The sequence below is a fragment of the Mirounga leonina genome, unplaced genomic scaffold (genome assembly GCF_011800145.1).
Source record: "Mirounga leonina isolate KUSES-001 unplaced genomic scaffold, KU_Mleo_1.0 Mir_177, whole genome shotgun sequence".
NCBI lineage: Eukaryota > Metazoa > Chordata > Mammalia > Carnivora > Phocidae > Mirounga > Mirounga leonina.
Window position 1 is genome coordinate 1836652 of NW_023270459.1, and position 13426 is coordinate 1850077.

The 13426-nt window shown below is 56.6% G+C and overlaps 1 protein-coding gene across 1 annotated transcript in view; it reads right to left on the bottom strand.

Annotated features, from left to right (window-relative positions):
• Positions 1 to 13426, bottom strand: part of RYR1 (ryanodine receptor 1) — a 109241-nt gene that overhangs the window by 90906 nt on the left and 4909 nt on the right. The window contains exons 2-19 of the mRNA XM_035023574.1: positions 13121 to 13240; positions 11912 to 12016; positions 10774 to 10848; positions 10611 to 10689; positions 10203 to 10315; positions 9782 to 9875; positions 8546 to 8639; positions 8314 to 8388; positions 7824 to 7980; positions 7512 to 7676; positions 5732 to 5853; positions 5062 to 5257; positions 3119 to 3254; positions 2943 to 3038; positions 2740 to 2858; positions 1958 to 2091; positions 870 to 1111; positions 125 to 317 (exon numbers count right to left, since the gene is read on the bottom strand). Of these exons, the coding sequence (XP_034879465.1) occupies positions 125 to 317; positions 870 to 1111; positions 1958 to 2091; positions 2740 to 2858; positions 2943 to 3038; positions 3119 to 3254; positions 5062 to 5257; positions 5732 to 5853; positions 7512 to 7676; positions 7824 to 7980; positions 8314 to 8388; positions 8546 to 8639; positions 9782 to 9875; positions 10203 to 10315; positions 10611 to 10689; positions 10774 to 10848; positions 11912 to 12016; positions 13121 to 13240 (2315 nt within the window). The remainder of the gene's footprint in view (positions 1 to 124; positions 318 to 869; positions 1112 to 1957; positions 2092 to 2739; positions 2859 to 2942; positions 3039 to 3118; positions 3255 to 5061; positions 5258 to 5731; positions 5854 to 7511; positions 7677 to 7823; positions 7981 to 8313; positions 8389 to 8545; positions 8640 to 9781; positions 9876 to 10202; positions 10316 to 10610; positions 10690 to 10773; positions 10849 to 11911; positions 12017 to 13120; positions 13241 to 13426) is intronic.

Sequence of the window (13426 nt, forward strand, 5' to 3'; positions counted from 1 at the left end):
CTGACTCTTCAGTCCTGAGGCTCTGGGATCCTGGCTTTATAGGAGGCCATGTTGTGACTAGGGAAGCTGTCTTGGAACAGTCCCAGGTCTGGGTCTTGGCAAGGGGGCAAGGGCAAGTCCTCACTTGACACCAGCCGAGAAGCTGACGACAGGGAAGAAGAGCCCATCCAGGTTGAAGGCCTCAAAGACGCCCTGCACAGGACAGCCATTGATTCGGAAGGAGATGGATGGCACACTGAGGTCCAGGCAGCAGCTGACCACGTCCTCTGGGGCCAGGAGGTGCTGCCCTGGGGAATTCACCAGGCGTGCCACATGTCCTGCACCAGGATCACCAGGGAAGGGTAAGAAGTCAGAGGTCTCAAGACCTCATTGGTCAGAGACCAATGGTCTCAAGAGACAAGAAGCAGATATTAGAGGATCCTTTGGGATCTAGATCTTGGCAACCCTAAGGTCAAGTGTTCCCATGGAGGGTCCTGGAGCTCTGAGATTATCGGGGAGGTCAAGGTTCCCCTGAGTTTAGGATCCTGAGACCTATGGCGTCAGAGATTAAAGTCCTCCTGGAGTTAGAATTCTGGAATCTTTGGGGTCAGAACTCAAAGATCAGGGGTCATAAAAATCTGGGAAGTTTTCTAGGATCTCCAGGGCCAGAGATCATACATCTCCTGGGGTCAGAGTTCTGGAGGCTATGAGGAAATGGGTTAGGGCCAAGATTCTGGAAGCTTTAGGTCTTGGGAAATTAGGAGTAAGGGGTCAAAAGTTGGTCTATTCTGGGGATCAGGATCCCAACGACCCCAAGATGTGTGGTGAGAAACTTGGAAACTCTGGGGCAGATAGTGAGGGATGAGAGCCCCCTGGAAGGGTCCAGGTACCTGTCCAGAGATGCAGCCCGTCAAAGCCGTAGGAATAGAGGTCATCGCCGACCCCATTGCCGCCCCAGCCCTCGCCACCCCCTGGGTAGGGGCTGTAGCCCTCAGTGAGGGCCCAGCCCACCCGCAGGTGGGTGGCCTGAGCTGTCAGGAATGGAGCCACCTCGTCCACCATCACCTCAAAGTACCATTTGCCATACTGCGTGGTGCCCTCTGCTCGGCCCACGAAGATGTTGGGGCGGATGCTGCAGGAGAGATGGGACAGGAGAGGGAGTGAGGGAGAGATTGGGAGCAGAGCCAGGTTGTTGCAGGGGTGGAAGTGAAAAAGGGAGAAAGAGGAGGAGAGATATACACGGGGAAAACAGAAGGCAGAGACATGGAGTCAGAGAGAAAGCAGAGACAAAGACAGAAAGAGACCTCAAAGGACAGAAGAGTGGCGCCTGGCTGGCTCAGTCAGTAGAGTGTGCGACTCTTGATCTCAGGGTTTTGAGTTCGAGCGCCACGTGGGGTGTAGCGATTACTTAGAAATAAAATCTTAAAAAAAAAAAAAAAAGAGGGGAGCCTGGGTGGCTCAGCGGGTTAAGTGTCTGCCTCTTGATGTCAGCTCAGGTCATGATCTCGGGGTCATGAGATTGAGCCCTGCATTGGGCTTTGTGCGGACGTGGAGCCTCCTTAAGATTCTCTCTCTCCCCCTCTCCTTCTGCTCCTCCACACCCTCCCTCTCTCTCAAAACAATAACAAAAACCAGAGATGAGAGAGATGGGTGGGAGACAGAAAAAAAGAAATGGAGGAGAAACAGACAGACAGAGAGAGAAACAGACAGAGACAAAATGAGCAAACAGAAAAAGACAGAGAGGAGAACAGACAGAGGCAGAAATGGAGCAGGGAGAAAGGACAAGAGGAGTGGGAGCCAGGGGTGAGCTGGGGCAAGAGCAGACATCTATGAGGCCTGGGTGTCAAGTCCTAGCGTGGGAGGCATTGGAAGGGACATCCACTGAATGTGGAGTCTCTGAGTCTGGGAAAGGGTGGAGAGGTTCTGAGATCTGTGGTCAGGGTGAGGTCAGGCTGGGGTCAGAGGTTAGGGGCCAGACCTGGTGACATAGTTGATGAGGTTTGTCTGCAACAGAAGCTCACGGCCAGGGAGCAAGTTCTCAGTAATGAGATCTTGGTTGGAGCGCACGGCCACGCCATTGCACACACACAGGGAACACAGCACATCTAGCACCTGAAAGTCAAGGTCAGAGGTCAGGTGGTGAGAGCACCAGGGCAGGGAGATCACGGAAGGTCTACAGTGGAAAGCCAGATATTAAGGATGGTGTGCCAGGACAGGAGATTTTGACTGTAAGGAGGTAGTGAACGTGGGAGATCAGGGCTCACAGAGGAAGGTAAAGGGTCACAGAGTAAGGTCAGCCTGGGGTGGGGGGCCCACAGGAGCTGGGATAAAGCATCAGCAGTGTAAGGAAGGGGAGACTGGAGTAAGAGGTGAGGGGGGCCAAGAGAAGATTTTAGATCATCAGGGGCTGCACACTCCTGTCTTTGGGGACCAAACTGGATAATGTACACATGGGAGCTGGTTAGAAATCATGCATCGGGAACAGGCAGGACCTGTGGCGAACTGGAGAGTGTAAACACGGCCCCCTAAGGACTACAAAAGTAGATATTTTTAAAAATATTTCAGAGATCCAATGAAGCACATCTGTGGCCCAGAATCTACTTAAGAACTGTCAGTTTGAGACCCTTGTGTTGAGATGGAAGCGTGTGGAGAGCAGTCCAAGATGGGGGGAGGGAAGTGAGGGAAGTGGAGAATCCCAGGGCATGGGGAAAGGTCAGGGTTCAGATTTCAGGGGATGAGAGGTCAGGGGGAGGGGCCAACCTTGTGGTTCCTCCCATGCTTGTCCAGGAGAGAGATGATGGACTTGATGTGGTTCTCTTGGATGATGTTCAGCACCTCAGGACTCTCAATCAGGACACAGTACAGCACCTCCAGGATCCCTGCATAGATGGCAGAGTGACAGGTGAGGAGACCGCGGCCCTCCCCTGCCCCAGCCCCTGTCCCCTCCCCCTGGGTTCTCCTACCAGAGGAGGCCTCCAGCCGATCCAGCTTGCTGACCAGCCAGTCCAAGTTGGTAGAGAAAAGGGCACAGTTGGTACGATTGCCACGGATCAGGGAGGCTGAGGGTGGAAAGAGGGGTCAGACCCAATGGGACTGAGAACCTGGGGGCGCTAGGGGAAATCAGGCCTGGGCCCCTTACCCAGGAGTTCATAGAGCAGGTTCACAATCTCTTTCCAAGACTCGGCTGCCTCCTCCCCTGCAAATTCGGCAAAGTGGGCAGCAGTGGTGTAGACATTTAGGCGGTCAATGCAGTTCAGGACCAAGGAGAGCATCCCCTGGGGTGCGAGGGAAACAGGGTGGGTCACTGCGGGTGTCCCAGGCCCTCCCTTCCTTGCTTTTCTTGGATTTGTAAATTCATCTGACTTCAACAACCAGTGATTATGTCCCCAGATCCAACGCCCTTAGCTCCATGTTCCCCTCCACTCCCATCACCCTCCTCTCCTCCTCAGCTCCCCACATCTGTCCTTGTCCTCTCTGCCGCTGTCCCCAACATAATACATCCTTATTAACATCAGGACTGACTTTGTGCTTTTCCTTCCTGAAGTTGTCTTTCCATCCCACCCACTTCCAAGCACCCCACTCGGGTCCTGTGTGACCCAGCTCACTCTCCACACCAACCATCAGAGAGATTTTTTCACATTTTACATTTTCATCTTTGTCTTCTTTTATCGTGAATTATAACAGACATACAGAGAGGCATATAAAACATATACAGTCAGTTCTTGTTATTTGTGCTAGTTAGGTTCTTTAAAATCACCATGAACAGTTAGCAAATACTGAACCAAACAGGGAGTTTCGCTGAGTCACAACATTTTTGTCAAACGATCAATACATCCTCTTGCTTTATATGTGTGTCTGTTTAAAGACACTGGTTTAATACATATTGTTGATTCATTACATTAAATTCATGGCCAACAGCATCATAACTCATGCCTAAATGAAGCTTATGTAACATTTATTTTCTCTGTAAGGCACATCACAGCGTCTTGCGCTCAGGAACACTGGGCAGCACTCCAGCACTAAACTTGGGGGCCACTTGAAACGGCAAAATCAACAAAAAAAAAACCACCACAGGGTAGACGGCTGTTATCTCGTCTCTCAGAGCTTCAGTGACCCATTCGTAATATGGGAATTACACCCCCCATGGGGTTATCAGGAGGATGTCATGTATATGGCACCCTTAGCACATAATAAAGCCTAAATTCAAGGTAATAATAACCACCAACACTTATATAGCACCCGCTCTGTGCTAGCACCAGGCTTGGCATATACTAATTCCACTCCATAAGTTTTGTTATTGTTACTATTATCATTTCTGGATCAGACTGGGAGTCCCTGGACGGGAGAAGGGCCAGGTCGTTAGCATTTAAGTGAACATGCTCCCCCATCACCCTGTGGAGCCATCAGACCTTTGTCCAGTCCCCTCCTCCCACCCGGCTCGGTCCCCCTCACTCAGACCCGGTGCTGAACGGAGGCCCCTCCACATCTCTTCCCTTCGTGCTCTCGAAACACACGGACCCCCTGACTGCAACTGAGGACCCTCCCTGCACTGAGGTCACTGATGCTCAAAGAACCACCTCTGGCCCTGCCCCTACCCCCATGCTCCACTCTGGTTCGGTGCCCCCAACTGCAGGCCAAGCCCCAACAGACACAGCCTCCTGACTCCCACAGCCTCATCCTCTGACTTCTTCCGGTCCTGACAGCCTCCACAGGCCTAGCCTCTCTGCACAAGGCTTCACTTAGGCCCCGCCCCCCTCCCCGGGTGAAGGAGCAAGGCCCGCCCCGCCCCCTGCGTTCTGGTTGCGTCTCGCTTTCACAGGCACCGCCCCTGCCCTGCCAAACGCCCTGCCCAACGCCCTGCCCCTCCCTCAAGGCTCCGCCTACCAACCCAAATCCCCGCCCCTCCTCAAGGCCCCGCCCCCTCACTTGTCCCCGCGGCCTGCGACCCGCCCCGCAGGCTCTCAGACCACTACGTACTTCCCCGGTCCCTCAGGCCCCGCCCCGCCCGGCGCCGCGGCACCGCCCCTCCCTCAGGCTCCGCCCACCCGCGTCCACGGGCCCCGCCCCCCGCCGCGGCCTCACCTCCTCCTGGAAGAGGCTCTGGCGGTTGCGCAGGCTGCGCAGCTTGCTCTGCTTCTCCTCGTGCTGCAGCTCCTCGGAGGGCGGCTCGAAGTAGCCGATGAGGTCCTGCAGGCTCAGGATGACACCCTCGATGGGCAGCGCTGTGCCAGCTGGCGGCCCCGAGCCCCGCGGCTTCCCGCTGAAGCTGTCCAGGCCCCTGTGGGGACGGCGCACTTGTCAGCAATGAGCCCCGAGCGCTATCCTGCGGCGCTCGCGAGTCCTACCCCCTGGCCCCCGGAGAACTCTCATGGACACACCTGTTTCACAGAGGGGGAGACTGCGACTGACATTGGCCTGAGGTCACACAGTGGCCAAGGACAGGGCCAGGACTGGGACTCACGCCTGTGTAAGCACAGGGGGTCGTGGAAGCAGGTGTTAGGCTGGGGAGCTCCAGGATCAAGGGTCTGCGTGTCAGCGGTGATCAGGGATGTGAGGTCAAAATCATGGTTATCAAGGTCAGATTAGGGGTCAAGTGTATAGAGGTCAGAGGCTTAGAGGTTAGGGATCCTGTGCATGTTAGGGGTGTGGAAGTCAGCGGTAGAGATTAAAGGGGTCAGGTGTATGACTACCAGGAGCTTGGGGGTCAAGGTGGGGCCTGGCACCGGGGGTGCAGAGTGGGCAGGTGGCTCACTTGATGAACTGGTTGTACAGGCCAGCAGTGCTGTAAATCATGCGGGCAGCCTGGGACTCCTCCTGCTGGCAGCGGGTCAGTGACAACGTGTCGTCCATGTGGCCTTCCTGGTGCAGCATGGCCTGGCAGTGGGAGGACAGAGAGGTCGGGAGTGGGCTGGGCCACCAACGGCGATGCCCACAGACCTCCATCCAGACTAGCCCCAGAGCTGCCCCCTGTCCTCCACTGAGTCTCTCTGCAGGACACCACCTTCTATCCCTCTTCACCTGACTCTTCCATTCTCTCTCTTTTTATTTATTTATTTATTTGAGAGAGAGAGCGTGCACACAGAGGAAGAGGGAGAAGCAGACACCCTGCTGAGCAGGGAGCCCGAAGCAGGTCTTGATCCCAGGACCCTGGGATCATGACCTGAGCCAAAGGCAGATGCTTAACCACTGCTGACAGCTCCCACAGTTCCCTTTGGGCCTGTCTCGACATCCTCCCATCAGGTATCCGACTACAAGCCTCGTTTTCTGCGAACGGGTGTCTCCCTACTCTTCTAATTCATTCACTCTTTATCGAGGGGCTCTGTTCTAGACCCTGGATCCCTGTCATCCTGAGCGGACACTTGACTGTCCCCGACTCAGTTAATGGCACTTCCATCCTTCCAGTCGCTCAGGGCAAAAATCATGGCATCATCCTCAACCCCTGTCCCTCTCACCTCGATATCCAGTCTGTCAGAAAATCCTGTTGGCTCCACCCTCAGAATACAACCAGAATCTGCCACCTTCCCTACTCCACAGTCCCCACCCTAGTCCTGCCACTGTTTTGTCCCACCTGACCATATCAACAGTCGCCTCCCTGGGCTCCCTACTCCAGCTCTGCTCCTCACCCCCACCCTACAAGCAGCTAAGGAACCACGTGAACCTGAGTCAGGTCACCTCGCTGGCCTGCTCAAAACGCTCTTGGGGCTCCATCTCACTAAGGGTAAAACCTGGGACCCTCCCCATGGCCCACAAGACCCCACATGATTGGCTCGTATCTCTTCTCTGTCCTTATCTTCCAAGACTCATCCCTCAATCTCTGTGCTCCAGCCAAACTGGATCTTCTTTCTGGTACTGCAACAAACCAATCTCATTCCAATCTCAGGGCCTTTGCACATGCTGTGCCCTCGTTCCAGAGTGGCTATGTACTTCATTAAAGGCAGTTTATTCACCATGTCTCAGTTTATTCACCATGTCTCACCTACTTTTCCACACACACATCCAGAACAACTGGGGTACTCAATAATTTGCCAAATGTTATTCTTGGTCTGTTTGTCACTGTCTCTGTCTCTCTCTGTCTTTTCCATCTCTCCTTCTCTGTCTTTGTCTTTCTCTGTTTTTCTGTTTCCATGTCTTTTTTATTTTTTTAAGATTTATTTATTTATTTGAGAGAGAGAGCGTGCACACAGAGGAAGAGGGAGAAGCAGACACCCTGCTGAGCAGGGAGCCCAAAGCAGGGCTCGATCCCAGGACCCTGGGATCATGACCTGAGCCAAAGGCAGATGCTTAACCGACTGAACCACGTACACGTCCCTGTTTCCATGTCTTTTTGTCTCTGCCTTTCTCTGTCTCTGTATCTCTCTCCTTCTCTGCCTCTTTATCTGTCTATCCCTCTTTCTTCTTTCCTGTCTCTCTCAATCTCAGTTTCTCTCTCAGTCCTGCCCTCAAACTCCCAAAGGCTCAAGCATGACCACCGCCCAGTCCCCTTCCTGCGCCCCTGCCGACACCCCCACCCCTTCCCCTCACCAGGCGCCCACCTTCTTCTTGAGCACACCAAGCCGCAGGGCCTTGGGGTCTGGGGCGGCGTAGGTGAGCCACAGGCCCGAGGCCACATGCTGCACAAAGCACAGTGACTCCCCATACTTGATCTCAGGGGGACCCATGCCATCCACATCCCTCTTGGGGGCCGTATCCAGCTTCTCCTGCAGGGGCAAGGGACAGAGGTCAGCCTCCTCTGCCTGTGCATTTAATCAGGGAGCCCCCCCCCCCCGCCCAAGAGCCTGTGGAGTGGGGGATGGGGCCAGATTCGGGGCTCCAAGTGAGGGAGGGCACCCTGGCCCCCCACCAACCTTGGAGATGCGGAAGCAGAAGGAGGTGGCCTTGGTGTGGGCCTTGCTGGCATCAACCACCACCAGGCCCTGGTCCTCGGTGAGCGCCAGGTACCGCCCCGTGGTGACATGCCGGATACGGAGTGGCTGGCCCCAGCGCAGGTGGCTTCCACTCCAGCTGCGAAGGGTGGGGGCACGGAGGGTCAGAGGACTCCCCTAGCCCTCCCGTGGACACCACAGTCTTGGTCCAAACCTCATCAAGCCCCCAGTCTTCCTGCGGGGGGGCGGGGCGTCTCCTCGCATTTTTACTGGGGACGCCCAATCTCTCCCTTAGGAATGCCCACCCTCCCCTAAGTCCTTTTCCTCCAGGATTCGAGGACCCTGAAGACCCTCCTCACCTTCTTGGGCTCCTCAGATTTTCCCTCACAACACTCCAGTTTCCTTCTCAGATCTTCAAGACCCTCTCTCCCCTCCCAGGCCCCCCAGGAGCTCTCAGCCCCAAACCCCCCACCTGATTCTCAGTGGCTCCAGTCTCCAGAGGGAGCGGGCGTGGGTGCACACAGCTCCCCCCTCGTAGTGGACAAGTCTGGGGGCACGAGAGAGAGTGAGGTCAGGGGTTCAGTCACCAGCCCCCCAGAATGTGATCCCCAACCCCACCCACAGGGTGCTATCCCCCCTGGCCTACCTCTGTGTTCCCCCCCTCCTACCCCAACACCCCAGGGCCTCTTGTCCCCATCCCAGACCTGCGCTGGTCCTCACTGTCAGCGGGGGAAATGGTCAGACATTCATCCATGTGTCCATGAAAGAGGCGGAGGACATGGCCCCCGGTCACATAGCCTGGAGAGGAGCAAGGGAAAGAGGTCACTGCGGGGCTGGAGACCTGGAGGGGCCCGGGAGCCAAAGTGGAATCCAGGGGTCCTGCTTTTCCCCTGTGGGAGACTGGGACTGGGTTTGGGGCGGTCTGCAGTTAGAGATCTGAGTTTCAGGATCTCTGAAATCAGACTGCCATGCAGTCTGAGATTTGGGCTAAGTTTGAGGTCTGAAGTGGGGGTATGAGATTTAGGGTCTAAGGTGGGGAATCTAAGTTTGGGGGTCTGAGTGTACAGGGCTGACGTTGGGGGGTTTGTGGGTCTGAGTTTGGATTTTTGAGGTTGGGATCAGAGGTTTGAGTCTCATGTTCCCAGATACTGGGCTCTGAGTTCCAAGGCTTGATTTGGGGTCTGGGGTTAGAGGTGTGATGGTTGAGTCTGAGGCTAGGGTCTGGACTTTGAGTGTTGATTTTGGAGGTCCAAGGCTGGTATCTGAGGTTTGGGGTCTGAAGTTAGATCTGGGCTTTGGAGTCAGAAGCTGGTGCGTTTGAGATTAAGGCCTGAGTTTCAGGATCTGTGGTCTGAGTCTCAGCTTGGGTTGAGGTTTGGGTGTGAGAGTTGGGGTCAAAGTTTTGGGGTCATGCTGTGGGGTCCTAGCATGAGGGTCTGAATTTGGAAGATGATTTTAGATATTTGAGGTTAAAACTTGGAAGTCTGAGGTCAGTTGACTGAGGTTTGGGGTCTGAATTAGAGGTGTTGGTTTGAGTATTTGGGTATCTGGGTTTGAATTTGGGGGTCTGAGTGTGGGGAGCTGAGGTCTCCATCTGTGCTTGTCATCTGAGGCTTGGGCGTCTGAAGGATAAGCTCCAAATGTGATATTTTCAGCTTTGGATCTGAGTTTAAGGGTCTGACTGACCTCCAGTGCCTGAGTTTGGCATGTGAGCTTTGGGGTCTGGATTCGGGTGGCTGATACTGAGTTTGGGGTTTGGGGTCTGAGCTCCAGCGTTCTGGATTTGGGGTCAGTTGGACATCTAAGTATGAGGGTCATAATTTGGAGATCTAGGTTTGGGGTCTGAGGTTCCAAGGCTCAGTATGGACATGTTTGAGGGGCAATGTGGGAAGTCTGTTTTGGGGGTCTTAATCTAGGGGCATGAGGTCTGGGACCCTCACCCTCTTCACAGCCAGAGCAGATGGGGTTCATGTTCCACAGTGTCTGCATGAAGGAGGCATCAACCTGGAGCTCCCCACTGGCCGTGGACAGGTGCTGGGTGCAGCCAGGATGTGGCAGTCAGAGACGATGGTGGGGTGAGCAACAGTTCCAGAGTCAGAGGCCAGAAACCAAAGGTGGAAGCCGGGAAAGCGGCAGACAGGAGACAGAAAATCAGAGATCACAGATCAGGAAACCAAGATCCAACTGGGCCATGGGGCACCAAAGACCAGAAGTGGATGCCAGAGGTCAGGAAACTTGGAATCGGGAGTCGGGACGTGGTGGCCAGAGAGCCCACAAACGGAGGATGAGGAGGTGGGCGGTCCCGGGGGGGCCCCTCAGCCCTGGGGCAGCCGTAGCTGGGCTGGGGGTGGGATTGCTCACCAGGTAGCGCTCTGAGGAGACACTAACGAGGATGAGGTCATCCCCAACGCGGACCTTCTCTCCCTCCGACCTCTGCTTGGAGGCCGGGTGCATCGTCCACCAACAGGCCTCTCCTGGGGTGGGGGGCAAGCTGTCAGAATGAGAGCTACCCAGAATGCCCTTCCCCAAGGGCTTCCCAGCCACAGAGCCTCCCCAGCCCTCTGTCCCAAATCCTCCTATCATCTCCTATTACCTACTCTTTGCCTCACGTCCTCCATTCCTGCCCTCAGACCCTCTGCCTAGGGTTCCCCCATGCTGGCCCAAGTTGCCCTTGTCCCCGCATCCCTGCCCTCCCAGTCCTGCACCTCCTGCAGCCCGGCCCCTGCCTGGAGTCTCCCCATCCCCACCGTCCCCCCTCCAGCGCCGCACCTGTGGCATCTTCCTGCAGTCCCACGTCGAAGGCCAGCTTGTCAGTCATGGAGCGGGAGGTGGTAAGGCAGCTCAAGTACTAGGGTTGTAGAGGGGAGTCAGCCTCTTCCGGCGGGCCCTGCGTCCCCTGCCCCTGCCCACGCGCCCTCGCTCGGGCACTCACCATGCCACTGTGTGTGTGCCGGAGCAGGATGGCATGGCCGTACAGGAGTGTCCTGTGGCCCCCGCCCTGGGACGACTGCGGGGGGACGATGCGGGAGAGAGGGCACAGAGTGAGTACAGAAGCCCCCAAGGCATCTGGCCTATCCCAGGTGGCAATATGCTCCCCATAAAGTAGCATGCTCAGGCCTGGACACGAGGAAGCCTTAGCTCAGACCCTCAACAGATTCTTCGCCTCAGTTCCCCCATTCATGGAAGTAGGGGCTGTGTCTCTGAGAAGCCTGTGGATAGGACGTTTTATATTTCCCAAAGCCCACTCTGTCCTCCCTGCCCCCTTCATCTTGTTAACCAGGCCCCAGAATCCCTCAGGGAGGCTGAACCCCTGTTCCAGTTGCCTGGGGACTCCCAGGGAAGCCCCAATACCTCATATACCATGGGCCTTGGCCCCTTTTGCTGTAACCTGTCCTAACGCAGCTGAGTTGCAGCCGGTATGCACCAGTGTAGTCCTACCAGTCGTTAAATCTTTGAACCTCCCCACAGGGACCCGCCCTGTGCTGCCCCCCCCCCCCAAGCACAAGGAGACTCTGCCCCTCCTTGGGGGAGGGGGTCACCCGGTCTCTCGATGGCATCATGCCTCCCATCCTGGCTCTCACATGCCCATGCTCTGAGGGGGCCATGTGATGGGGCCCCATGATCACATGGCCGACCTACTCCTAGAGTGGAAGGGACCCACACTTGGAACAGGGGGAGGCGAGAGGGGAGGTCCCATGCAGAGAAGAGCTGGGATCAGGGTTGGAGGAAAGGATGGGAAAGAGAAGAAAGGAGCAGGCGGGGGCATGGGGGCTCAGAAGCCCCCACGCCCTTCCTTCCTTCCTGCCTGGCCTGTGTGGACTCCACAGCCCCTGACAACTGGGGTGGGGGAGGCCCCCAGCCCCTGTGTGCAGGATGTGCGCCCAAGAGGCGGGCCTGGGGTCAGGAGAGGTGGGAAGGACAAGGTGACACCCAAGGCCAGACCTACCCACTTATCCAAATTGAGGGCCTGTGGGGGGCGGGTGGAGAGAGGAAGAAGAGCAGATGGTGAACAAGCCCCAGGTCTTCCCACCCAGCCCTGGCCCTGCCCCCGCCTGGGCCGGGAGCCTCACCTCCACGCCAGCCTCCACGGTATTGGCCAGCATTTCCTGCAGGGCTCGGACCGACAGGGACTGCTCCAGGACGAAGCAACAGATGGCCAGATCGGGGGGCACATTCTGGGGGTGGGAAGATGTGAGGGGGGTGCCTGAAGGCCCCTGAGCGCTGGTCTAAATACCCACACCCCTTACGGACCCAGACCTGACCCCAATCCCCCAAGAAGCCCCTGCACTCTGCCTCCCCTTCAGATACCCTGAATCTATACCAACATCACAGGAAACATGCCTCCTCCCTCGAACACCTAAACCCCACCCGAACCTCACAGAAGCTTCCACACCACCCTCCCCGCCTGAGTACCCCACAGCCCACCTAATCTCAGAGCAAGCCTCAGCCCTCTCCTGCACCTGCTCCAACGCCATGCCTTCCCCTGCAGATAGCCCAAACCTCTGCAACCCCCCAGGAAGCCCCACCCCTGCAATCACCATCAGAGAGCCCCAATTCCTGCCTCCTTCCTCAGACACTGAACACTGCTTCCAAATCACAGCAGGGTCCAACCTTGTGCCTTCCTCCTCAGTCTCCCACCCAGTCACCTCAGACTCCGGAGCATCCTCCCCCTTGGACCCAAGACTCTCTGACTCCCTCAGACCCTCGGCCTCCTCCACCACCTGACTCCATGTCCCCTCCCTTTCCCAGCCCCCAGGTCACCTCCACTCTCAGACCCTGAGTCCACCTCACCCTCAGACCTGGGCTCCCTCCACTCTCAGCTTCTAACTCCCTCCTCAGTCAGCAACCCCCTATCCTGCTAGCATCCCCCAATCCTGCAGGCCCTTTTGCTTTGGATCCAAGGCCCTCTGCCCCCTTAAACCCCTGCCTCCTGAGACTCCTGAGCCTCTGCCCCTTCCTCCGAAGACCTCCACCCCTACCTACCTCAGACCTCTAGCCCCCTTTTCTTTTCAAGTCCCCATTTTGTCTCCCATCAGCAGCCGCCTCCAGATCCCCTCTTCTTTGAACTCAAGATCCTCCATCCCCTCAGACTCCCCCTGCCCAGGTCCCCTGCTCTCCCTTCTCAGACCTCCACTCCCTGTCTCGGACCTCCAGCCCCCTTTTCCTTCTTAGCGCCTCTCTGTTTGCTCTCCCGTCAGCACCCCCTCTTCAGACCCAGACCCCTCTTCTTTGGACCCTAGACTCTGCCCCTTCAGACCCCCCCACACTCCCACACTGACCTGGGCATTGCTGGTGGGCTCCAGGAAGCAGAGGCGGTTGCCGAAGCCCTCGGCGGCCAGGCAGAGCTTGAGCTGCTCCTTGAGCACGGTGGCGCTGCACTGAAGGACCACTTCGTCATCCTGTGGGCAGGCCACGGGGTCAGGGCTCCCGCAGACACTGCAGACCGTCACCCTACCCTTCTCACGAAAGAGACGGCGACTGATAATACCAGCTCACAAAGTGTCACATGGGGGCCCATGCTGAGGGCTCCACACACTTTTACCATCCCATGGGACAGAAGCTAGAGTCATCCCCATTTTCAAATG